A 26410-nucleotide genomic window follows, 5' to 3' on the forward strand; every position below is an offset into this window, starting at 1 on the left:
AGATCTCTCCAAACCTATTGTAAAGTTTTTATTTTTTGTGTTGCTACTAATTTGTAATATCTGGAGAAACTGCAGCAGTGTGATCTCACAGCTGAGTTAAATCCTTTACTCCTGAGTATTTCCATGCCCTGTTGACTTTTGGATGACATTTTGCTCCAGCCCTTTCTTAGTATTCAGAAAAGAAATGCACTGCTTCCCACATGTTTCTGGAGGCAGGAGTACAGGCAGGGGACGTGAATGCCACTCTGTGTGGGTGGGACGTGGAGCAGCAAATATAAATATGATTTCAGCTCAAACCTGACTTGCTACTGGAGCTTTGATAAAACTTCCATTTGTCCCCTTGGCCAAAATGATTAAAATTTCAAAATGGTAGCTGGTTTACCCTTTGTTTCCCTGCTACACACCCCAACACTTCCTCCCTGCCTCGGTTTGATTTGATTTCAGTTTTGTGGGTTTTTGTTGCTTCTTGTTTTGTTTTGTTTTGTTTTTTAAAATCTGCCTGTCTTCTACTTTATTCTTTCCCAATTGTTCTTTTAGCTGATTATTCAGTCTCTGATACTAAGCTATACTGGAGGAGGGTATTAAAAAGTAAATAAAACTTGATCACTGTTGTAGAACAAAATTAGTATGTGCTATTGAAAAATATTCAGAGCTCAGTTACAGGAGGAGAAAGATGTAAGGACGTCTTGACCTGATGAACTGACTTGCTTTTTAATTGGTTTGTGTTGATTTAAAAAAAAACACACCCAAACACACACACACCCAACCCTAAACCAAAAAAACCAAATGCTGTAGTATTGTGTTTATAATTTGATTTGTAATATAAAATAACTGCATGGAAAAAGTGCTATGGTCTGTTGAAAGCTTTTCTCTGAGATATCTGTTTCTGTACAGGTAATTAAGGAATATATTTCAAAAGGACACACTGAATGACTTGATGAACTCTTGCATGTCGTGGCTTATTGCTTTTGTGCTAAAAGTGGGACTCGAGCCAGGAAAAGCTGATGTTCTGCCGCTGATTTACATTATCCTTTCCTTTTAGAGCAACTTAATCTTGTCATTCCATGATTCTGCCACTGTGTTTTATGAGTAATATTTTGCGTTCACGCAACACACCTGAGAGTATGTAGCACTCCTGCATTCCTTGAAGAATGTTGTGGCCTTTATGGCAGGTGATGACTCTGTGTTCTCCAGGTGCAGAATGCAGGCAACAAGCTGGGTAGACGCTGTGATATGTGCTCAAATTATGAGAAGCAGTTGCAAGGTATCCAGATTCAGGAGGCTGAGACAAGAGACCAGGTGGGATTTCTCTTCAAGTTCTAGCAAGACTTTTGCAGTTGTTCATGCTACTAAGGTTGCAACAGTGAACCATTGGCTGTTTTATTCATTGGCTTTAGTTGAACAATGTCAGCATGCTTAAAATCTGGATAACTTCTGACATTTTATTGGCATAACCTGATTTGTTACTGTTATGTGGTCATGAGCACCACATGTACCTGTTTCTTAAGGATTCACCTTGGAGAACCACTTTATCCAGTGCTACAAGACCGTGCAGTAAAGGCACTGTTCTATAAAAAGTGTTGTGCCCATGCTGAAGTCAGTATCTTTCATAATTTATGTTCTAAAATGCTTTTCATGCATTAAATTCTATTATCTTTGATACTGCAAGAATTGTTAAGAGCAAAGGGAAAATTAGAGGACCTCATCCTTGCAGCATAAAATGACTGTACAGTATCGGGGGATGTGTGTTTCCTGCCATATACTGAAGCACAATTTTCAGATGAGCCCGGAAGGCACGAGTCACGTTCTGCTTTGAAATAAGTGGTTGAAGCCTTTACATGGCGATGGTCCAGTGCAGGTTGATGTCCTGTGTTTCGTTACAGGTGTAATCCGTGACGCGGAGCATTGCAGAACAGCAGCAAAGGAACTTCTGGGTTGCATAGGCTTTTCGGGGATTTCATTTGGTGTTTTGGGGGTGCAATGGGGTGGTTTATATTTGTGTTCAGGAAATAAATGGAAAGAATGCATGGAAAAAATGGAAAATTAAATTATTTTGTGTAACAACACAGGTGAAAAAGCTGCAGGTGATGCTGAGGCAGGCTAATGACCAGCTGGAAAAGACAATGAAAGATAAACAGGAATTGGAGGATTACATGAAAAAAAGTGCTGAGGACTCTTCTGATCAGGTACAAGCATTTTGCAATCAAAATGGTAGGAATCATAAAATGTTATTCAAAAGAATGTAATAAAATGTTATTCAAAAGAATTCTTGTCTTCTGTTAGACATGGATGGACTACCTGCTGTAGAGGCAACAAAAATAAGAATTTCTAGGATTAGTTATGCTCCGCCTGAGTCTGCCAGTTTCTAGCTAAGTCTCTAATATCAATGTTATCCAATTTTAGCCCTGAAGTTTCATCTCTAATCTTGGAATCCGTTACGGAAGTGATAATTGGAATTAGTGTTTGGGCTTTGAATTGACCTGTGCATGAAATCACCTAAACATGCAAAAGTAGCCCTGTGTTCTTGGGCGCTGTCCTTGTCAGTAGAAGAGTGGTGCTGTTCGTGCTGCTTGCTGTCATCAGTTCTTGCACCCAGTTAATGGACTTGTGAAGACATACAGTTAATGAGTATCTGAGCAGGCAGTAACAGTAATTGGTCCAAAATACACTCTAGACTTCTTGGAAACAATAGCCTGCTGAAAAGATTTTTCAGTCTAGGATGTGTACATAACTTTCCTGGAACTATGGAGCCAAAGATGGTGTTTGGTAGTCATAGCTTTTAAAAAAAAAAAAAAGTGTCATCACCTTTGGCGTGTTGAAGATTACAATATGAGGTCGATGCTGTGTACAAAACACTGAATTTACTTCACTTGAGCTGCAAGACTTTCTCTCTTCCGTCCCACCCAGTATTTTTTCTTACTAGAGAAACAGTAGTCATTAGACAAGGTCTGTCTCAGATGACAGGAATATATTTGTGTTCTTTCTTTTGTCAGTACTAGGGTGCTCTTAAGTAATGCTTAATCTAATTGTTAAGCATGTTGTGTTGTAGAATAATTTAACTGTAAAGTTTTTGAAGATCTATGCTTTCAGAGAAAGGTACAAAAAATTACTTTAAAGAAAATGCTGAAAATGTAGGTAGTAGCTCTGCAGTTTCCCTTCAGTGTCTCTGAACTGGCTTACCTTCAAGTTTGATTAGAATTAACTGTTTATTTGTTGTTTAGAGTTTGGTAAATAGAATATAAGTATATTACTGGTATAAAAGCAGAGCATCTCTTCTTACTAACTTGAGCTGCATTGCTGCTTTACTGAGTAAGGAATTGTTTGGAATTTCAAAGTATACGTCGTAATGATAACAGGCAAGAGAACTGCAGTGGTTATTTCTTCAAAATCTGTTTCATGTGTTATATCTTTGTGGGGGTTTTCTTTTTTTTTTTTTAAAGATCTCTTTACTTATGGCTAAATGTCAAAAGTCGGAGAACTTCCTCGGCGAACTGCAGCAGTCGTTTTTGCAAGCAAAGAGGAATGTCCAGGAGCAAATGGTAAGACAGCTTAAGCCCAGAGCTCACTTGAACAGCACTGTTTGCCTGACCTTTGGAGCTCGGTGTGTTTGTCAGGGGCTTTGTCCTGCTGCCCAGCCCAGCTTGGCTGGAGAGAGCTGTGCACGTAACATGGAATGTTACTGACCAAGTAAGCTCTGATAGCAAGTGCTGGACCCCTAACAGTTTGTAAGGTCAGTCTGTCGTATTTTCTGTGTGTATGCATATTGATCAATATGGAGATCACTAGTCAACTGCTTTTTTCCCCCTTATTCATTGTGTGCGTTCCATGGCCATGTAGTGTCTTATTTCATCTCAGATCTGAAGACAGAATAGACTTTCCCAAGACAATTTTTTAGGACTCGTCACAAGTATCATCACTAGTGAGTATTTTCTCAAGTTTCAGAGATGAACACTCAGTGTTTTTACAGGTCAGACTTATAATACCAGCCCTAACACCCAGGAAGAGATATGTATGGGAACTTACTTTTTTAAAGCTATTTTGAGCGTCTTGTAGGAATTAAGCCAAAGAAAAGGACTATGACCTCATTTTCTAGGGCAGAACAAAGTCTAACTTCCTTAGAGCAATTCATTCTGTTCTGTATTAGAATCAAGTTTCTTCTTTTTTCCTCCCTTGCCCAGCACTGGGAGGACTAAGAGCATTCTCTCTCGTGAATCCCAGTATTGCGTTTCTAGGGCCTGGGATTGTCCGTAGGACATCAGGACATTGCTTGCACGGATGTTTTGCTTGATGTTCTGCATGAGAGCATGCCTAATGGAGATGCAGGAGATTCAGAAAATGTGTTGATCTGAATATGCTTTTCATGTTGTCTGCCTGTAATACAAAGGGCAACCTCTGTCAGAGTTCAAGTCCCTGTTTCCCTATACTGAAGCAATCATTCCTCTCAGAAAAGTTCACCGGATTTTTTTCTTTTGTAATTCAAGCAAACTTTGTTTTCTTAATCCTTTTTCTTCACAAGGAATCAGCTGGTTTTATGTTTTCCTCAAAGGACAGTGGGAGGCAGATGCCTAGCATTGAAAGTTTGATTGAACGTTTAAAGTTTTGAATAACCTGGTCTTACAGCTGAGTTGTTGGGTGATTTTAGTAAACATCGCTGCCAGTTCTCGAAATCAGGTGTGATTTCCACCACCCCCCTCCATCCATACAGCTAGCTATTGGAGAAATACGGAAGAAAACTGAGAGACGTAACAATGCTGTATGTATCACTTGCTTCCTCCTAGCTGCCTGTGTAGTTAAGCTTGATCTTGCCTTTATTTCTGGTGCATAGGCCAGGCAAGATCATGTTGATCCACACAAACATTTGTTTCCCTTCTTTACAAAGAATATCAATGCACCAGGGCTCTGAAAGCAATGATAGCAAATGGGACGTGAGGAGATCTGAGCATGACCCTGAGTGAGAATTTATGCTTTTCTTTACATTGGAGGCTGTCCTGACACAGTCAAGGGAGCAGGTTTCAGAAGAGTTGGTGAGACTGCAAAAAGATAATGAGAGTCTTCAAGGAAAACATAGCTTGCATGTGTCTTTACAGCAAGCAGAAGACTTCATTCTACCAGAAGCAGCAGAGGTAAAAGATTTTTAAGTCATTAATAGAAATGATGCATGGGACTAGACCTCACTGGAAGGATCTTTATCAAAAAGCCGACTCAAACAGCACAATGCACGATAGTCTGGATTTTAACCCTGTGATGTACAAAATCAGCCGTCTGATCCCACTGTGCCATAAACATGCTTCAGGGTATGGACAGATAATAACAAAACGAGTTAACTGTGGCCTGACAACTGCTCTGTTGACAGTAGGGAGTGGTCTTATCCCAACTCAGCTAGGTTAAGGTGTATTTTGCAGCTGGGCACACAAGTATTCAGTCACTATGGCTCCAGTGTAGGTATTGATTCCATAAATTAGGCGTAGTCAGTCACTTGAATTTCTGCCCAGGCATTAAGACCACTAATAATCCTGAGCCTTCAATAATGATAAGCCTTGCCATCCTTTCCATTGCCACTCCCTGACTCTCAAGCAAGTCAAGCTTAAAAGATTGGAGGGGTGAAGGGCAGGGGATAGAGGTTCATAAGCCTGTGGAGACATCAGTCTTTACATGTTCTTCGTTTGCTATGGCCGAGCAAACCGTTTGTGATTTTGTTTTAGTGCCTTGCTGGATGCAGGATGGTGGGACAAACCTCAGGGTAGCATAACTTAGCCTTTGGCTTGGATGCTGATAAAGATAGCACTGTGTGGCTCTGAAGATCGTGATACAAATCTTTGCTAATCATTGATCCAGGAGCTCCGTGAGCTGATTTTAAAATATCGTGAAGACATAATTAGTGTGCGGACAGCAGCAGATCACCTTGAGGAGAAACTGAAGGCGGAGATTTTATTCTTAAAAGAACAGATTCAAGCTGAACAGTATTTGAAGGAAAATATAGAAGAAACTCTACAGCTGGAAATAGAGAATTGCAAAGAGGAAATAGGTGAGCACCTGGTAAAAGTCTCCAAATACGAATATTAGAAATTAGTAAGAGAAGTGAAGGCTTGATTTTGTGATAAGTAGACTTATCTGAATTTTAAACACCATCCATTTTTCATAGCAGATAGACCAAAGCTGTGCAGCTGAAAACAGAAGTACAGTTTTTTGTTTACTTTTGAGGTACCTTTGATGTAGCACGTACTTAATTCTCCATTAAATATTAACAGAAGTAAACAGGGTATGTCCAGTTTCTTGTGTTTTTCTTGCATTTAAGCTTTAATATTCTTGGTTTTCAGCTTCCATTTCCAGTTTAAAAGCCGAACTGGAAAGAATAAAAGTGGAAAAGGAACAGGTAAGGAGCACTTTCACTGTGGGATTTTTATTTTCGATATTTTTCTTTTTTAAACAAAGAGAATAGGATTTTTTTTTCTGCTGGTTCTATCAGTGACACTACTACTGTCTTTGCTATCAATCTCTTCATATCAGAGAAAATGAACCTTTTTTCTCATCTGCCTTTGAGGCATCAATAACACTTTAGATATATTTTTTGTATGATGTTTAGTATGCCCAGTATAGGGAGGGGAAGAGAGCTGAACTAAGGAGAGAATTCTGAAACACATGACGTTATGGTTCCTTCATCTCAACATGCTTCTGGGATGCTGGAGGGCTGGCGTTTGCGTAGATAACCTTTGCTTTCTGTAAGAAGGGACACCAGTCTATGTGTTCGCACAGATTTTCTTTCCTGAGGGCACTGACACCGTACTGGACACTCAGTCTATTACAACTCGTGGTATCGACTAAGGATGTAGATGCCCCTGTGTGGCTTCTGTGACCATTTCAAAGGGACCGCGTAAAGACACGCCTGGAACTTTGAAGGAGAGAATAGCTGTATGGATGCCAGTGTAGGACTGGGACACATTCATAGTCTGTTCCTTAAAAGATGTTTTGTCTGTTTATTGATCTGTAACCTAAATAATTGGATTAATTAATTCCTGCCTAATAGTAGGCTATCTAATAATAACCTAAATGTCAAGTTTGGCCATTTCTCTCCAGCTCCAAAAAAAAATAAATGGAGAGAAAGATGTGTTATTTAGGTCTTTTCTCTGTCCCTAGGAAAGATAACTAAGGTGTATTTCTGAAGTCCCAAGAAAGACGTTTGGGCTCTTATTTCCTCTATGGAGGGACTGTGAGAAATTGAAATGTTAGGAGTTTTAGTTAATACTTTTTTTATTATTATAATATAGTTGGAAAGTTCTTCCCAGGAAAACCTGCAGCAACTGGAGAGCCTGCAGGAAACAAAAAGCGCTCTGGAGGAACAGCTGAAGAAGGAGACAGCAGCAAAGGTAGCCCTGGTGTCCGGCCGTGAAGCGTGTGTGCGTCGCTGTGCTGATGGAACTGTGGCCAGGGAACGTAGCGCTGCACAAGGCTGGAAAAGGAACTTTCGAATGTTGATAACGTTCTGGCAGTGAAGTAGTGTCCACTGGATGCAGTTGAAGTCCTCATCCCAGTCCCTCTGTGCTTGGGTTTGTAAAGCTGTGGATCTGGCGTACTGCGACCTGGAATCTCTTTTGGGTTCTTTCCAAAGTTTGGCTTCAGCGACACTTCTGCATCTAGAAAGCTTCCTGAGTGACCGAACCGTGGTTCGAACGCCTTGATTCTTGTGAATAAATGTCGTTTTGTTCTTCCTGGTGGAAGGAGCACTGCTTTGGCAGTCGGATGAATTAGTTGTGATATGATCTCTCTCTCTCTCTCTCATTTTTTTTTCCTTCCTTTTTCCCCCCTCTGCACCCCCAAAGATGTTTCTGGGTAAAACTCGAGACAGTAATAGTTGTGTTCTCACCAGCAGGCTACTGCCCTTCGTTTCTGATCATGTTCCATTCAAACCCAGAAATGTGCTGGTTTTATTTTGAGGTCCTTGGACACAGTGCTGTTAAGACATGAGGCTTTTCCATGCTTTAACCCATCTAATCATGAGAACGTTTGGTGGATATCAGCCCCCGATTTTGCAGTTAGGAAAACTGTAGTGTCGAAAGAGGGATTGGTTTGATTTCTTGCCAGGACTCTGGGAATAACCAGGCTTCTTTGCTCTAGTATCGGGCTTTAATCAGTTTATGCAAGCTTCTGCTTTTTTGTTCAGTTCAAGCACAGCATAAAGAATCTCTTTCTCTTCAGGCAAACCTTGAACAGCTGGTGTTTGAAGAGAAGAATAAAGCTCAGCGGTTGCAGACTGAGTTAGATGTCAGCGAGCAAGTGCAGAGAGATTTTGTCAAGCTTTCTCAGACGCTTCAGGTAAGGGAAGTGCAATCAGTTTTTAAGGTGCTACTTTTGTTTCTTCTCCAGATCTGCGTAAAATAAGAAGTAGCAGTTGTAAATTATATGATGTAAAATATTTATGAACTATTTTAAAAGTTATGAGCACAGTAAACTGATCAGGTATTCCTAGGATAATATTAGTATTAAAGCCTATTGGGGATTTTATTCTGATTAGTTGATTCCAGTCGATTCTCAGCGGCAAAGATACACAATTATTGTACACAAAGGAACTGTAGCAAACCATAACTGATGACACATTTAGGCCCTAGCATTTCGTTGTCCATCTCCTGATGTTTTTCCAGTATGTTATTTTCAAAAATTGTTATTAATTAAAACTTTTTGAGTCAAGTGTTCAGGTTAATTTGAAAAACTAAAGCAGGAGTACAGGAGCTTGTTTATTAGGCAGAGTTTGACTGGATGGGCAGTAGGGAACTGTCCTCTTGTTCTGGCTGTTTCTGGAGGAGTAGGTAGAACAAAGGAGACTATTGTTTTCCTGGCTAGTGAAGTTGCTTCTTGCTTTTCATCCTCCTCCTCATTGTTCAAACAATGGTTTGTGCCATCTCCACCATACATAGTATGAGATCTGCTGTGTAACATAAGAGATTACCATCGAATGAGGATGTGATCTCCTTGTGTTCATTTCAACACAGTTCTGCTGGTCGCTTTTTCAGCACCTGGTCGCTTTCAGGCTTGAAGGCCCACGTTGGGCAGGTCTCTACTTCCTTTATGATCTTTCTGTGAAAGTTTACGCTGCTTACGCACCTCCTCCAGTTCGCCAGGAGCATGGTTTCGGTGACTGGTTCTTGGGCAAAAGAAAGAGTGATGATGAAGGCTTGCTTGAACCCCGCAGAAAGTGGCTTTTGATTGTAAAAACACAGCTGCCTTATGTCTTCTTCCCCCATTCTTGGTTCTAAATGGAGCTTGTGCTCCTTCACGCCTTGCATTTTTCAGCCAATGCTAATGTGCTGCCTCTTCTGCTTGCACAGGTACTAGGGGTTGCTGACGTTGCCCCTTGGCTCGGGTCTGGGTCTGGGTCTGTGGTCTCGCGTTGGCCCGTTTTGCGAACTCATTGCGCCTGTTGGTTTTCTGTAGGTGCAGCTGGAGCGCATCCGGCAGGCAGATTCCCTGGAGAGAATCCGTGCAATCCTGAATGACACAAAACTGACGGACATTAATCAGCTTCCTGAAACATGACACCCTGACGAACAGGCTCCAAGGCTGCATTTGGGGTTTTTAACTCATCTTTATAGCAACATTAATTATTATTTAACTCTAACCGAAAGAGCAGAAGACAACAGAGGGGAGCAATGACGAAGTTTTGTTTCTAGAGGGAAAAGGGTTTCGTACTGGGCAGGAAGAGAGCACAAGGGTGACTTGCAGTGTAGGAAGGAGAACTTTGTAATGGAAACACTAACGAGTGCGGTGTTTCGTGTTCCACTGAGTGGGATCAGTCCTTACATTCTGAAAAACTTTCCCTCTTTCAGCCGACTTCGTAACCTAATAGAGAGTTTTGGAACATTTACCCCCTGTCTTTCCCTCTTTCTTTTCCCCCCACTACTGTGATCAAAGTAGCTGCTGGAAACCATATTGTCCCTCCAAAACATTGAAGAGCCAAGTGGTTGAAGTTTTTCTGTTTGACTAGTCAGTAACAGTATTCAGCTAGCAGAGAGAATGAGGTGTAGAGTATGCTGTATGAATATTTTATATTAAAATATGACTTTATTAGCAGGACACTGGATATTGATCTTATTTCATAACTCAGTAATTATTTTTTTTTCCTATCATTGACTTTGTGTTGAAGAATCTGAATGCTGCTGAAATGTGGTGGACATGAGCGAGCTGTGTGTCTCCTGAACAGATAAATGCTAATCCAAAAAAAGAGAAAAATTTACTGAGAATTTAGCTCCTTGAAATTTTTCTGTTGAATTCTGATACTTAAGGAAAAGCACAAGAAACGCACTCTTTTGTAATCTCTTTTCACAAATGTAATTTAGAATAGGGAACCTACGACTGATTCTTTCTCATCTCTATAAGCTGAGCAGTACCTATAATCCCTTCTCTACATTTAAAAAAAAAAAAAAAAAGGCTAGTAAAAACCCTACGCGTTGTCTGAGCACTGGCATTAAGTTTCCACGGGCCTGCGTAGCTCCGGTGGATGACACCAGATGTAAAGTTGTCAGCATCTGCTGGAAGGTGTCAAGGTAAGGTGCTGAGTTGAAGCAGTCAGCTTGACCCACCTCTTCTGGGCCAGCGTTAAGAGTAGCAAAACAGCGATTGCACTGAGTCACAGAGCACACGTGCTGGAGCTGCATTGTTCTGCTGGTTCCAGTTGGAAAGGCACAGTGCATCTCTTACTGGGAAGCCTGGGGTCGTGGTGTTGTGCAGAGTTGACTCCGACACTGTCGTGTGTTTCTAGAACCATACATTGAAGTGACTTTATGTAACATGACAGCAGAGGCAAGAAATTCTTGTCATCTATCAGGTGTTAGGTTTGGGTTTCCTGTTCTGTGGATGTTCGGCGGTAACACGACCATTCCTCCTCTTTTTCCTCTTGTTGGAGTTTCAGGCACACGGTTGGATAGCAGTGGTTTCATGTACAGTTACAGGTGTTGATAATGCTGCTGGTGCAAATCGAGTTCTTGAACTGGCCTCTAATTACAACTCAATTAAAAGAAAGGAGGTTGAAGGAGCTGATTGTTACTGTCCAAAATTTATAACGGAGACTTTCCTCCATTGCATGTTGTTTTTTCTTTACGTACTTGACCATGGATCTGAAGGTGATGAAGAAAACCAGAAGTGACAGAAAATGCTCCAAACTGTAATGCACATGACTGTATTTTAAGTGCTTAAATCCTGTTTTTGGCAGTGTATATCCTGCTACTAACATAAAATTAGAACTCGTGGTTTTGAAGATGAATGCCTTAAAAACAGCCAAGAAGCAGCGTACAAGCTCAATTCCATGTCACTCATTGCAAGAATTAAAGCATTTTATTCACCCTAGCAATTAATTCCTTTCATAATCCTGACACCCAAAAGCCATTTTTCCCACCTTAGTAATGACTAGACTAATAGATGGCAGAGTTGTCATCTTCCAGATGACACTTAATTTCACTTAAAAGTAAAACTGAAACGTGGTTTAGGTTCTTTATTAATTGGCTATGATGAGATTTTGGGATTTTTAATCTTTTTTACTATTTGCTGAAATGTGAGGTGACAGCAGCTGCCTCCTGATGCATAAATCCAATACCAGATATTTTGCATTCAATTTTTGAATGGTCAGGGTCCTGTTCTGTTGGATTAACTTTGGAGAAAAAAATATAGGCCTTTAATGGGAGCTGCCGAATGAAAAGCTTTTTCCTGTGGTCCCTTCCTTCCCCAAAGGAAACTCTTAACTGGTTACTGACACTTAACCTGTGCAGCAGGGTTTAAGGAAGCCTGTTGTTGTACAGCAGAACGACAACAAATCCTATACATCTCTTCAGCAAGCTGAACACTTGAGGAAATGCACCTGAAGACCTGTACAGAAGAAGAGTTTTTGGTTGAGTTTCTGGACTGTCCTAGTGCAAGAGAGCAAGGCAAGCAGCTGGTCATGGCCTTTCTGCATCCCTTGCTGCCCGTGGGTCAGTGCCTGCTCTCAGCAGCCCTGCCTCCCTGTCTGCTCCAAGCGACCGTGGCTGTGGCTGAGCGTTTCGGATTGTTTCAGGCACTACGTGGCCGGCGTGGCTTTCCCTGAGCGCGTTTTTTAACAGTTGTGGACCCGGCCTCCCACCGGTGTGGTACTGTCAGGCTGCAGGTGGCTGCAGGGAGCCTTTCTGCAGCCCCTAGGGGAGGGCAGCAGAGGGGCACTCAGTCCGCGAGCACACACTCGCCGTCGGTTTGTGACGGGCACAGTGACAAATACAGCAGTGGCCGAAGGAGTTTTGCACGTGTGTGCACGTGTGTCCGTGTCTGTGCTCGTGCATTTTTCTCAGCGGACGGCCACGGCGTGTTGGTGTGGTTAGAGGAGGCTGCAGGGGTCCGGGGTAGGGCACGAAGGGGGCTGAGTGAAGACTCGCCTGAACGGGCTGCTGCAGACCACGGGCTTCCTGGCTTGTAAACCAGGCACCGCATGAGTCAGTGAAGGAACTTCCTTGTGCTTTGGAGAGGAAGGGTATACAGCTCCTGTATGGTTGTTTTGCCTTTTTACCACCTTGTTCCATCATGCACCCAAACACCTTTGCTGCTGTTTGAGTACGAGCTGTGACCGCTGTAATGCGAGGGCCCTTTTTCACCAGCCAGTGCAAACTTCTTGTTTTTAGAGCCTGGCGGTTCACAGAAGTGGTGGGAGATGTGCTCACTGCAGACAGCTGTCCTGCTAACCCAGAGGCTGTCCCTCCTGGGGAAGGAAAGCGCAGCTTCAGAAGCAGTGCCTCAAGCTTCTGCTGAACTCAAGGGGTCCTTAAAGGAAAACAAAAATAAAAAAGAAAAAGCATGTGACAAGTTTGCAAATTTAAAAGTCTGTAAATTAAGTGTGGTACAAGCTCTTGGTGTAGATACTCACAGGATGAATTATGGTGGTATGACTCATAAAAACAAATGCTCTTCTCTCCAGTTGTTGGTGTTCTGGAGCTTGATTGGAGTAGGGTGGTAGGTTCTGCTCACTTAGTAAGAGCCGTAACAGGCACTACTTTCAACTTGGCAGGTCAGCTATGACACACAGGGTGCGTGGATTAGAAAACTGGATTCTGTTCATGTAGACGGTAAACAGGACGAGATCAAGTTCTGTCTGCATTCCTGTACTTGTGTAGTCTTAATCTGTACAAAAACCAGTGTTCTTGCAGCATGTCTGGTCACCTTGTTACCCAACGGGTGGTAACAGCCCTCCTTCCCTTACCGCTTTCCTTCGGCACCTCTCGCCGTGCCGCGGTTGTAGCAGTGCAGTACTACTTCTCAAAACTGAGCTTGGCCATGTCACCTTTTCTAAGGGGTGGGGGAGGGGACAGTTATTTGTCCACTCAGGTTTGTCTGCAGCAGATAAATAATTGGCCTTTTAATGTCAAGAGCCATCTTTGATAAAGGCAAAGCGAGTGTTTGGAAGTTACTACTGCATTCCAGTGAACCAAGCCATTGGTGTCCTGTGCAATTGTGGGTGTAGAGTTCTGCTGTCTACAGGATTCAAGTGTAACCATTTGTTAATTGTATTGAAGGTGTGTCCTTTATGCAGAAAGTGTTCCAAATTAAAAAAAGCTGCTGAAGTGTGTGCGCTTCTCTGGTCTTTCTACTGTGCCTTGTGCCGCAGGCCTCCCCCGCAGTAACCGTGCCATGGACCACGGGTAGGAGATGTCTCCCAGAGTAACCCCGGGCAGCTTTCTGAAGGGGGCAGCAAAACCCTCCCACACTCCTGAGCTAGCTGTAAGTGTGATGCTGCAACATGCTTAAGGTTCAAAATACCTGCTGCAGTCTCCTTCCCAGGAAAAAAAGCAAAAAACCCCCAGCACGTAAGGAGTCCTAACACAAGTAGTTTATTTCACAGCCCATCTTTACAAAGTAGTAAGTAAAAGGTGAATCGTTCAACATACAAATGTTAAATATACAAGGAGAAATACCAGAGAAAACTACAGCTCATCCAGCCTTTCGGTGCGGGTTCCTCACTGTGGACGCCTTAGAAGTTCACACGGATTTTGATGTCGTTGATCTGTTTTACCATTTCCCTTATGCATTCTCCCCTTCAAGAAAAACAAATTCAAGTCAAAAGGCTGCAAGTCATTTTTGCTCAAGACCTATCAGGAAGGAAAATACTTCATATGGTAGAAGCAGAGAGTGGGAGCACTGTTGCAAACACTTCTCTTAATTACAGACTGCCACCTTGAATGGAATTGCTGATGTAAGTGCCAAGGCTGGAATTCTACAGGAGGAGCCAAGCTTTAACTTACTCTTCTTTGAGGACGCTTTGGATGCATTTGATCTGGTAGGCACTGAGGGCGATGCTGGGTTTTCGGGGGCTGGTACCCTTTTCCATCTTTTTCTGCTGGTATTCCTTTTTCATTTTAACCTGGAAGTCACGTACAGAAAGAAGACCCCAGTCAGTGTTGGTCCTGCCTGCCAAAGTGAAAGCTTGTTACGGTTACAAACTGCAATGAATTCCCATTCTTTTGGGGTTAAAATCTGCTTGCTTTTGCACACTTCCTCCCACGAAGAGAAGAGAAGAGAAAGCCAGGGCTAAGACTGCGGAAGGTGTGTAGGTTTTCTCAGGGTCTGTAAGGGGTTGCAGAGGTTCTGTGGATATTACTAAGGAGGATCAGAAGTTATTTTAGTCTGTTGGTGCTAATTTAACAAAAGCACAAAGCTGCTCTATTGGAAGGACAGTGTTTTGTCAGCACTCCCGTTAGGTGCGAGTGAGGAGATGTCAGTAACTTACCAGCCAGGTCATCTGTTACCTCACCTGTCTGATAGTGTTGCTCAAACGCTGCAGCTGGTCACGTATTGTCTGCAATTCTTTCGTCATGTCTTTTTCACTGTCTGATAGAACAGGAAGCTGGGCGTGGAAACTCCGAAGTACTTTCTTCATCCTTCAGGTGCAAAGCAAGAAACGTTGCTTACTCGGTCTGGACCTGAACTAGTACTGGAAAATCACCACTGAGCCCCAGCAAAGAATTTCAGAAGCCAAATCATCTCGCAAACCAGGGTGATGCTTCCTGCCTGCTCTGTTCTACCACACTTGCAACTGTCTACACAACAGCAAGTTATCCGTGATGCAACAGGCTGTAGTTCACGCTCACCTGTTCATAATATCTTCTTGCTTCTCTTTGGCCTCCTCGTACTTGTCAGCCAGGCGCTCAGCCATTTCCCGCAAACTTTTCCTTTATGCAAGTGAGAAATGTTTATTTACTTTAGATTTACATGCAGGGTGGTCTGTATGTGGAAACAGGACAAGGAGCCTGAAAAAGCAAGCTGGAGCAGGGAGCGAGCCTACACGCTTCATCAGAGCTGGAAACGCATTCGCTTCTCACTTGTTGCACACAGGACCCTGTATGAAAAACTTTTTGTACAAAGGTCTGTCATTCCTGAGGTTTGACTTGGTAAAAGCAGATAGATTATACTCACCTTTCCTCTCGACAGTAATTAAGATCTTCCAGTTGTTTCTTCTTCTGTGCCCGCAGCAGCTTCACTCTTAAAATATAAAGATACATAAAATCAAACCACCCACAACAGCAATCCAGTTCAATCCAGGATTTAGGCCACACAGAAGACAGGACAGATGTGATTAATGCTCCTGGGAGTATAAAGAACTAAAGACACTGAAAAATGGGCAGTGGTGAGAACAAACTCCTCCATTTTGTCCTAACTTTATAATATAAATAAATAATTTGAAAAAGCAAAGACTTATTTAATGCAATTTTTCTTTTTGCAGCTTTGTCAGGATTATTGCTGAGGTCAAAGGATTTCCTGCCACCCGCAGGCAGCCTGACACCAGCAAGACAGAAGTATTTTATGTGTGTGTGTGCTTAACTTTATTTTTCTTTCCTCTGTGAGCCACTACAGAGATCAAGTATTACACTCACCCTTGCTTTCCCTGGTAACTCAGTTTTCAGTTCTGGTACTCCATTAGTCTTACACAAGTACATTTTACTAATTTACAAGGGCTAATCCAGCAGAAGAGGATGAGTGCTCAATACTTAGTGATGTTGTTTGTACAGAGAAGACCTTGCATAGCACATATTTATGAGGGGTTTGCCTTACCTTTGCTGAATTTCCTCTTTTGCCAGATCTTGTTTTAGTATATATTCCTCTCTGAACACTTGTGTGGCTCTGCTAAGAAGCTGAAGGCATTCTTCAGGGGGAGGTGCAGCATCTTTATCAGCAGACCTGATGAATATGAGAGACAGGGTTTTGCAATCCTACTCCAACATAGATTTCATAGATTTCTAGGTTGGAAAAGACCGTAGAGATCATCGAGTCCAACTGTCCCTAATCCCCATTAAACCATATCCCTAAGTAGATCATCCACCCTTTTCTTAAACACATCCAGGGATGGGGACTCAACCACCTCCCTGGGCAGCCTATTCCAGTGGCTGACAACCCTTTCAGAGAAGAAATACTTCCTAACATCCAACCTGAATCTCCCCTGACTAAGCTTATGCCCATTTCCTCTTGTTCTATCACCCATCACTAATGTAAAGAGCCCTTCCCCCACCTCCCCACCATCTTTTCTCAAGTATTTATAGGCCGTAATCAGGTCTCCCCTCAGCCTCCTCTTCTCCAGGCTAAACAGCCCCAACTCCCTCAGCCGCTCCTCATAAGTTTTATTTTCCAGCCCCTTGACCAGTTTAGTCGCCCTTCTCTGGACCCGCTCCAGGAGCTCAATATCTCTCTTAAAGCGAGGGGCCCAAACTGGGCACAATATTCCAGGTGCGGCCTCACCAGTGCCGAGTACAGGGGCAGGATCACTTCCCTGTTCCTGCTGGTCACACTATTCTTGATACACGCCAGTATCCCATTGGCCTTTTTGGCCACCTGGGCACACTGCTGGCTCATATCAAGCCGGTAGTCAACCAACACCCCCAGGTCCTTCTCCGCCAGGCAGCTCTCCAGCCACTCTTCCCTGAGCCTGTAGTGATGCTTCGGGTTTTTATACCCCAAGCAACATGTTGCTGTGAAAGGCTAAACAGCTCACAGTATTATGGTAAGGGCTCTCGGGGCTCAGTTACAGAAGTGAGGGACTATAATTAAATGCCTTTGGTATCAATCGTTTTTCTTACAGGAGGAAATCCCAAGATCCCTTAAGCTACTCAAAGCCCAACGGGACGAGCGATGAGCAATCCCATCAGCTGCAGTCACCCCTGCTTTGAGCAGGGGACTGGAGCAAGATGCTTCTCCCTCCCAACCCCCGTCGTTACTGGATTTGATGTCCTCCCTGTACAGGGAGGCACACGTCAGCTGCAGGAGCTGCACCCCCACTATTGCTGTGTCCAAGATAACGTGCTGTTCCGTCAGGAGCTGATGAACACACAGTATTCCCCAGAGTCCTCCCTCTTCGGGTCCCCTAGGAAAACACATCACTTACTTCAGAAGCAAGGGATTGGCAGAACGGCGCTGCAGGAGGCTTCGGATGTGCTTCTCAAACGAATGCTGCGACTCAGCCAGGATACGGAGAGGGGAAACAGCAACATCTTTGTCTTCTCTGGTACACAGCAGGGGAGGGGATGCAGGATGGACTGTGCTTCTGCCACGGAACGTCACATTGGAGAGCACAGTTTAAAGCAGAAAAGTTTAAGTGGTAGTTAAAGTGGGGAACTCATCCACTGTGGAACTCATGTATTACAGCAGTAAGAGGAAATATTTCAATTATGTGGTAAACCCAGCTCTAGGCAAGGTTGGTACAGGTCACATCCCCACATCCCCACAGCCGAAGCTAGCAAGAATCATGTAATAATTTATGATTTAAATAATCATAATCATATTAAATAATATTATTTAATACAGAAATACTTAAAAAGATAAAAATCAAAGGTCTGTAAGAGAACCTGACATTAATGCTAGCTCTGCAGAAGGTACCTGCCACACATTAAACAGTGCCCTTGGTGATAAATGAACTGAAAATACTGCCATCCCCTCAATGTGTTCACTTAATTGTGCAAAGGCAAAGCTACCACACTGTATCTGCATCTTCCCACCACCCCCACAGGAAAGCTGCTTTCGAAATGCACACTAGAATCCCACTGCTTTCAAAGCACTTTGAGAGCCCACTTTTTCTTTCCTTTCATGCAAACATAACCTTGGTGCCCACATGAAGAACCTCTATACTGCTGCCTGTAAACACGTTTTGGATTTGCAGACTCTTCATTATAAAAACAAAAAACCATCAACAACAATACTGCCAAGAAGTTTTGATGCAACTCTTGTCCTAATACTCATTAAGTAAGTGATACAGATTAATTATATCCCCTACAAACACCTTACCAATAGTAAATAACTACAATGGTAACACTTAAGCACTCAGCCAGGGAGTGCTGGCAAACTTCATTGTGGGCCATAAGGCAAAGGCAGGGACTGGGAGAATGAAGAACCGCCCACTGTAGGAGAAGATCAGGTTCGACACCATCTAAAGAACCTGAAGGTGCACAAGTCCATGGGACCTGATGAGGTGCATCCGCAGGTCCTGAGGGAACTGGCAGATGAAGTTGCTAAGCCACTATCCATCATATTTCAGAAGTCGTGGCAATCTGGTGAAGTTCCCACTGACTGGAAAAGGGGAAACATAGCCCCCATCTTTAAAAAGGGAAAAAAGAAGACCCAGGGAACTACAGGCCAGTCAGTCTCACCTCTGTGCCCGGCAAGATCATGGAGCAGATCCTCCTGGTGACTATGCTGAGGCACACAGAAAATAAGGAGGTGATTGGTGACAGCCAACATGGCTTCACTAAGGGCAAATCCCGCCTGACTAATTTGGTGGCCTTCTATGATGAGGTTACAGCATTGATGGATCGGGAAGGAGCAACTGACATCATCTGCCTGGACTTATCCAAAGCATTTGATACTGTCCCGCACGACATCCTTGTCTCTAAACCGGAAAGACATGGTTTTGATGGATGGACCACTCGGTGGATAAGGAATTGGCTGGATGGTCGCACTCAAAGAGTTGTGGTCAACGGTTCAATGTCCATGTGGAGGCCAGTGACGAGTGGTGTTCCTCAGGGGTCAGTACTGGGACCAGTGCTATTTAACATCTTTGTTGGTGACATGGACAGTGGGATCGAGTGCACCCTCAGCAAGTTTGCAGATGACACCAAGTTGTGTGGTGTTGTGGACACGCTGGAGGGAGGGACCTTGACAGGCTGGAGAGGTGGGCCTGTGAGAACCTCATGATGCTCAACAAGGCCAAGTGCAAGGCCCTGCACGTGGGTCGGGGCAATCCCAAGCACAAGTACAGGCTGGGCAGAGAATGGATTGAGAGCAGCCCTGAGGAAAAGGACTTGGGAGTGCTGGTGGGTGAGAAGCTCAACATGAGCCGGCACTGTGCGCTGGCAGCCCAGAAAGCCAACTGTGTCCTGGGCTGTATCAAAAGAAGTGTGGCCAGCAGGTCGAGGGAAGTGATTCTGCCCCTCTACTCTGCTCTCATGAGACCCCACCTGGAATACTGTGTTCAGCTCTGGAGTCCCCAGCACAAGAAGGACATGGAGCTACTGGAACGAGTCCAGAGGAGGCCACGAAGATGATCAGAGGGCTGGAGCACCTCTGCTATGGAGACAGGCTGAGAGAGTTGGGGCTGTTCAGCCTGGAGAAGAGAAGGCTCCGGGGTGATCTTATAGCAGCTTTCCAGTACCTAAAGGGGCTACAGGAAAGCTGGAGAGGGGCTTTTTACAAGGGTGTGTAGTGGCAGGACAAGGGGCAATGGATTTAAACTGAAAGAGGGGAGATTTTGATTAGATCTAAGGAAAAAATTTTTCATTCAGAGGGTGGTGAGGCACTGGAACAGGTTGCCCAAAGAAGCTGTAGATGCCCCATCCCTGGAGGTGTTCAAGGCCAGGTTGGATGAGGCTTTGGGCAACCTGGTGTAGTGGAGGGTGTCCCTGCCCGTGGCAGGGGGGTTGGAACTAGATGATCTTTGAGGCCCCTTCCAACCCAAACCACTCTATGATTCTATGATACTATAAGAAGTGCAGAACTCTGGGGTGAAAGGAGCAAAAGAACAGTAATAATAAAAAAATTACATCCTGACATCCTTTTCATGGAACAGGCACAGATTTAAAAAAAAAATAAGAACCACATACAAGAGAGGCCTTGTAATACACTCATAGGTGTTCGTGATGCAGATCATCGTGGCACCCAGGATGTCAGAAACGATCCAAAATCCTCTAATTGGAGCAGGTTGCCTGAAGGGAGGAGAACACAAGAATTACCAGGTCAAGAAAAGGCCTTTGTTCCTGAAGTTGTGCAAATTCACTCTTTTGGAAAAGCTTTATCTACAGCAATCGGCCTAAGCCAGACCCCTTTCACTGAGCTAAGAACCACTCCCCAGAACGAGTCCTGCAAAATAATTACTCTTACACCCCACGATCTGACTGGCAGTCAGATGTACCAGGACAAACTCATCCAGCTGGAGAGAGGAAGCACTTGTGCAACTTGACTGTGACAGAAAGCAAAACCCGGCTGTGCCCCAGGAAACACTGCCCGCTTCTAGCGAGGGCACGGACCTCCAGAGGAGAGCACGCAGGTGCTCTGCAGGCCACCTTGGTGGTCCAAATGCCCTCTGCCCAGGTAACTGCTAACACCAGTGGAAAGTCACCATCTGTGCTGGCTTAGGGAACCCTTTAGATGACTCAGCACCTATTAATAAACAGTTTTTCTGTATTTTCCTACTGTTTAATACATAGCAATCCACAGATATGATTAGGCCTCAAAAAAAGTGAAAAATAAAGCATACAGACAAAGGTGTATTACATAGCCCAGCAAATGATGCCTCTTAAGCCTGACTAAGCTCAAAAAATACCAGATGTTCTCTCGAGGCATTGTTTAAAAGGAACATGTCAGCATTCGGGACCCTTAGCCAAACCAAGCCTCAGAGTTGTCTGGGGTCAAGTAAATGGAAGTGGCAATTTCTGCTGGTTTGACAGATGATTTTCAGACTTCCCTATGCTTCCCTAACTGTGCATAAAGAATCCTGATGCACCAATTATTTATTTGTATTATTTGAATTCTTTTGAGCTGACTTCATTATTTTTAATGGCAAGAAAGCTGCAAAAAGAGGGCAAATCATAAATACTTTCCATAGCAACTCACTGATTTGGAAGCAATAGAAAGGGTTTGGTTTTTACCTGCATGGCAACGGTTTTGTACAAAGAATGTGTTCAACAAAGCACTTCTGTTCTGCTCCCAACTCTTGTAAACTGTCTTTGTCTTCTTCATCTACAAAGAGATTTGTCACAAAGCATGAGCTCCGCTTTGCAGGGTAAGGGATTCTCAGTATCATCCGCATCCGCCAACTCGTTACTAGCAAAAGGCAGGTGTGCAGGGGTGTTCTCGCCCCTCTACATGCAGCAGAGCCTCGCCACTCACCTGAGCCAAGGAATTTGTGCAGTTTATTGATCCACGTCAGCCCGACGCTATGGACACCAGCTTCGTGTGTGCAGTGGTATCGAGAGGGACATTTCGGATCTGAAATGTAAACAGCCAAAGAAAGAGAAGGCTCTGAACTGAGAAAAAAATCATGCTGCAAACCTGCATTGTTGAACACTTTAATGCTGACTGGACTTTACATAGACTGCAACATCTTGTTGCAAGTACTAACTCGTCCCCATCCAAGACCTGAGCTAGATGCGTTAGCCACATTATTCGAGTTCTGCAGACAATTAAATTATGCTTGAAACACCTGATGAAGTGTTTTGGACTATTCCTCTCACACCACGCCTGTATCAATCCACTAGATTTTTAAAGGGAAGATCAGGTAAAGCCAACAGACCAGCATTCTGACAAGCTGCTTATTCAAAAAGACCCAAACTCTTTGTCCTACCCAAGCTCCTGCCCCATACTTGCATCAAATAGTCCCATAAGAAGATACCCATTCTTCCTGCAGGATCACCACCCCACAGCACTTGCTTACATACTTAGGTCATCACAGACACAACACCCGCTACTTTATAATCCACAGCTGAAAGAATTTAGTATTATGTGACCAAATGTAATCTGCCCTTGAGTAAACACTAGAGCACCTCCCAAGCTTGCTCTTCCCAAAGCTTTATTGAAGACATCAGGCAAATCCTTATTCCAATACCACTGTTTGCTTGACACCAATGATAATTTGTAAATAGCTTGATCCTAAATGCATGAAATAAAGCAAGTAAAAAACAACAACCTGAACAACAACCCTACCTCGATGCAATTTGATTGGGCAAGAGAAATCGGACTCCAAAGGCTCTTCTTCATCTCCTGATGCCACTTTCAATGCAAGTTCCAGCTCAACACATTCAAACACATACAGGGAAGGAATAAGATCAGATCTTGGGTCCCACGACTTTTCTGACTGTAAAGAACATTGAATTCTTCTGTGAGACATCATTCAAATAGAAACGCTAACATAAGCAGCATCAAGAAAGAGTTACATAATATAGGGCAAGAGTATTAATTGTCAGGGAAAGTAGTTCCCTTTTTTTCCCTTTTTTACTTAAAAAAAATTAGCTGAGAAACAGGGTTTCTTCTCAGAAGACCCTCCTTAAAATAGTCCATAGCAAGTTTGATCAAAAACTGATCTACCAACAGGATACACAGAACTGACATTTAAAATAAAAGCATTAGAGATTCACAGGAACTGGCTGGAATAGGAGGAAGACTCACTACCTCATTATAAAAGAATGCAGCTGTGGCACTTGACATTCCCTTCGAGGCATCCTGCCATCTTGCAGCCAGGAACTTTGACTAAAGAAACAAAAATACATATGGAAATAAACCAAGACGAGGTACCTGCTCATCATCCTCTTCTCCATCGAGTACCACACAGTGATAAAGCATTCCCGACTCGGTGGCAATCACCAGGATGTTTGGAACACAAGGCAGGCAAAGGACAGCACAGGCATCGTAGCCATAGTTATCTTCTGCAGCAGGGTGCATGGGCAGAGGGCCAAGCAGCTTGCCAAGGTTTCCACTGCTGGAATAAAGAAGATGTGTTCACAACACAAGGTGTGGAATGGCAGTTACCCATGGCCTGCGGGAGTTTGGTGCACAGTAACTACAAAATAAAGATGATTTAAAAAAGCACCCAAACCCCCATGGTTGGAGTTCTGTTTCATTTCCATTAGATAGTAGCAACCCAGAGTTCTGCAGATTAAGAGTCTGCACTACATCTACTTGGTGGAGATCTCACAAAAGAAACGAGCTCAGTAATAACGTTTTATGCTTTGAAAGCAAGCAAGCTGCATTTCAACAAATTCAAGAGGAAACATTTTCATACAAGAACACAAAGTACCCACAGAAAGCTCCAGTTAATTATCTTTATCACTCAATTGTCCTAGCAAAACTGAGAGATGGCTCTCCAACCCTAACGTTGTACAAACATACAAGTGCAAATGAAACCTGAGGCTGAATGTGATCCTACCTCTGTAGCAGGCTGATATATGTGAGGAATGTCTCTCCATTTTCATACAAAATGTAAAGTGGGTAGGCCAACACGTCTTCAGTCCCTCGCTGTCCAAGAACGTTCTTTGGGACCGGCACTAGCGGGCCGAAGTCAAACGCCACCGCGGTCTCTCCCAGCGATGCCGTATAGGCTCTCCTGGGGACGAGGCAGAACAAGACCTGAAGTCAGCAATGACCGTGAGAACACGTGTTTCACTGGGCCCATCGGTCTGTGCTGACAAATTACCGCCAAACACCTGTCCATCAGTCTTTTGACATACGCTATTTCAGCAGCAAACCCTGCACGTAACGTCCTCCTCACGGTACCTCATTTCTGCAAGACACCGACCAGCCAGCCCAGTTGCACAGGTTAAAAGAGGAGGGTGTGCATCAGGCTGTGACTTGACTAGTAGAGATCCACAAGTTCTCCCTTTCCAAACAGGCCGAGAGGGAAATAAAAAGATCATCTGTTTTCTGCATTCCCCCCTCAGAAAGCCCTTCTTAACCCCATCTTAAAGCCAATGGATATTTTTCAAATGACTACTCTGACAAACACTTGACTGTACAGTTTGTTACCACTTTTAGATGGATGGGAAAAAGAAAGAAAAAAAAAAAGTGCAGTTACTGTGCTAGGAAGAAGTCCTAGCACTGAAGAAGCCCATGAAAAAAATCACATCAGATTTTCAGGTAGATTTATCACTTAGTCATTAAAAACACAACAGAGAACACAGAGCTTATTCTGTCAAAAGCACTTCAAAATACAAGAAGCCACACAAACCCTTTTTTGATTGTAAGAGTCTCCTCCTCAGTGTCTGAAAGAGCAATCACTTTGATGGGTGTCTGAGGTACCTTCAGACTGTAAAACCTAGAGGAAAGAAACAGCAGAATGTTCATTCAGCTGCCAGTGTTGCACTGTTCCTGTTGGTGCAGGAACATCAAATGGTATCTGTCTAAAGTTTCTCCCATCCTATTTTTTATTGCTAATCCTGGTAAGAGTAGCAGGACACAAATATCTAGCAAAAAATCAGATCAGCTATGACAAAAAACACTTAATCAACTGCAAACGGGTTTTACCTTACAGTGTTATCTGAAGTCAAAAGCACAATATGAGGCTCCAATGTCTCACACGGATACCAGGCAGCTTGCTTTAAAGCCAGAGATGTCGAGCTTGTGAAGAACCTTTCCGCAATCGGAACAGTGCTGAAATACAGAGCAGGAATGTGCACTGTGACAAGAAATACAGAAGTTACTTCTGAAGGGAAGCTGGGGCAAGAGGAGCTAGAAACCCAGTTAAAAGGTTTCAAAGCCATTAGCTGTACTATTGCTAAAGCTGGAGAGACAGCTTTAACTTGAAGCCCTTCGTTATTTCCATCTGGACACATGCTTTTAGCTACCACGGCTGAAAGACCCCAGAAAGGCTGGAGAGTACTACAGAGGAGCACCTTGCTCCTCAGCATTGGCAACACGTGTAGAAGGCCATTCATTTGGGTCACCTGACAATCAGCAGGGCCCTGACCCTGCATTTGTGACTGTCCCTACAGCCCCGATAACAGCCAGGACCTTCCAGACCCATTTGGCCCCAAGAGGGGAGAGGCTGTAGAGGAGCGAGGGCTGGGCAAGGATGCCATGGACGGCCGGAGGTCTCACCCACCTACAGTTCACCGTGGACTTCCCGCCTTCAAACTCGGAGCTCTTCCCCCAGCGTTTCGGCAGCTCCAGCACCATGAGCCCCTTCGTGCCGATGAGCGCCACATGGTGCTGCGTGGGGCTCAGCAGCACCTGAAGAACCTCAAACCGGGGCGGGTTTATGCAGAGCAGGGTCTGAAAATACCAACATGGCAGTTGAGCACGAGCCATCACAGGCGCTCACGGGAGCAGAGCACGTCTGTGCTGTGGACGGGGATTTCTACAATGGCTGCGAGGTGCAGAACGAGGCAAAAACTCGTGTCCGCCACAGCCAAGCACGGAGCCGATCGCCGTCACCGCGGAGAGACGCCCCGGCGGCGGGCTGGGGGGTAACGGGCAACCGAGGGCCCTTCCGGCACCGGCCCCCCCGGCCCCGCTCCGGGCACGACACCCACCCCGCCCCCCCGGGAACGGTCTCCCCTGAGCGGCCCGTCGGCCCCTCACGGCGCCCCCGCAGCGCCGGGCCACACCTGGCAGCGGCTGAGCCCGGCGGCGTCGGGCCCGCCGAGGCGGCGGAGGCCGATGGCGCGGAGGCCGCTGATCTCGCCGTCCCAGAGGACGAGGTCGCCGTCGAGGCCGAAGAGGAGGTTGCGGATGAGCGGCGGCCGCTCGGCGGCGGCGGGGGCGCGGTCGCGGAGGCGGCTCAGCACCGCGTGCTGCGACAGGGCCGCGCCCCACTGCTCCGCCGGGCCCCACTCGGACGCCATCGCCGCCGCCACCGTCAAGCTCCGCCGCCGTCAAGCTCCGCCGCGCGCAGCCGCCGCGCCCGCCCCCTCCGCGCCGGGACTACATTTCCCGGCGTGCACTGCGGCAGAGGCGCCCCGCGGCTCCGGGCGATGGAGGCGCCGCTGCGGCGGCACCGCGCGCGGTACAAGGGCCGCGCCGCGCCGCCCTGGCAGGAGACCTACCGCCGCGTGAGTGGGGCGCGGGCCGGGGGCCGGGCGGGCCCGCGGGGCGGGGGGTCCCGGCCCCGGCCCAGCGCCTCTTCGCGAGAGCGCGGCGCCGCCGCGGCGGCCGGTGGCCCCGCTCGGAGCCGTCTGTCGGCCGCCGCGCGGCGCTGACGGGGCCCGTGTGCTCTGCTCCCCCCAGCGCTGCGTGGAGAGGCTGCGGAGCAGCCGGGCGAGGCTGCTGGAGCGGTACCGCCGGGCCGGGCAGGGAGCGCGCGGCGCGGCCGGCGGCGCGCTGCTGGTGCGGGAGGTGATGGCGCAGGAGTGGCGGGCGCTGCGGGGCGGGCGGCAGAGCCCGCCGGGCCTCGGCGGAGCGGCGGCCCCGGCACAGGTCAGTGCGCGCCCCGGCGCTGCCG

General features: G+C 45.3%; 2 protein-coding genes across 3 annotated transcripts in view; one reads left to right on the top strand and one right to left on the bottom strand.

Annotated features, from left to right (window-relative positions):
- RABEP1 (rabaptin, RAB GTPase binding effector protein 1) overlaps nt 1–9673 on the top strand; it is a 48567-nt gene extending 38894 nt beyond the window's left edge. Inside the window, exons 10-18 of the mRNA XM_086624484.1 lie at nt 1195–1299; nt 2070–2186; nt 3441–3539; nt 4983–5123; nt 5836–6025; nt 6318–6373; nt 7266–7364; nt 8194–8310; nt 9427–9673. Of these exons, the coding sequence (XP_086480610.1) occupies nt 1195–1299; nt 2070–2186; nt 3441–3539; nt 4983–5123; nt 5836–6025; nt 6318–6373; nt 7266–7364; nt 8194–8310; nt 9427–9528 (1026 nt within the window). The 3' untranslated portion in view covers nt 9529–9673. The remainder of the gene's footprint in view (nt 1–1194; nt 1300–2069; nt 2187–3440; nt 3540–4982; nt 5124–5835; nt 6026–6317; nt 6374–7265; nt 7365–8193; nt 8311–9426) is intronic.
- A 2710-nt stretch (nt 9674–12383) lies between these two features.
- On the bottom strand, nt 12384–25814 carry LOC104373755 (nuclear pore complex protein Nup88). Of its 2 annotated transcripts, XR_015222762.1 has the most exons (18): nt 25578–25814; nt 25073–25242; nt 24496–24621; nt 24200–24286; nt 23402–23578; nt 22771–22954; nt 22183–22333; nt 21370–21468; nt 21129–21219; nt 20085–20186; nt 17378–17536; nt 16054–16179; nt 15418–15483; nt 15093–15173; nt 14756–14882; nt 14247–14365; nt 13920–14039; nt 12384–13020 (listed from the first exon to the last, which is right to left on the bottom strand). XR_015222762.1 is itself a non-coding variant. In XM_086624601.1 (17 exons), the coding sequence occupies exons 1-17, from the start codon at nt 25812–25814 to the stop codon at nt 13976–13978; spliced, it is 2166 nt and encodes a 721-aa protein (XP_086480727.1). In that variant the 3' UTR covers nt 13813–13975. The 2 variants fall into 2 exon arrangements, 1 of the variants encoding a protein (XP_086480727.1); XM_086624601.1 differs by lacking the exon at nt 12384–13020 and having other exon boundaries at nt 13813–14039.
- Nucleotides 25815–26410: the final 596 nt, after the last annotated feature.

The sequence above is a fragment of the Tauraco erythrolophus genome, chromosome 21 (genome assembly GCF_009769465.1).
Source record: "Tauraco erythrolophus isolate bTauEry1 chromosome 21, bTauEry1.pri, whole genome shotgun sequence".
NCBI classification, from domain to species: Eukaryota; Metazoa; Chordata; class Aves; order Musophagiformes; family Musophagidae; genus Tauraco; species Tauraco erythrolophus.

Excerpts from the sequence above, each read along its gene's own strand:
- LOC104373755 (XM_086624601.1), bottom strand. The coding sequence starts at position 25,814 with ATGGCGTCCGAGTGGGGCCCGGCGGAGCAGTGGGGCGCGGCCCTGTCG. Across the intron at positions 15,484-16,053 it reads AAAGAGGAAATTCAGCAAAG|AGTGAAGCTGCTGCGGGCAC; the intron begins GTAAGGCAAACC and ends TTATATTTTAAG. Across the intron at positions 14,366-14,755 it reads TGAGCAACACTATCAGACAG|GTTAAAATGAAAAAGGAATA; the intron begins GTGAGGTAACAG and ends CGTGACTTCCAG.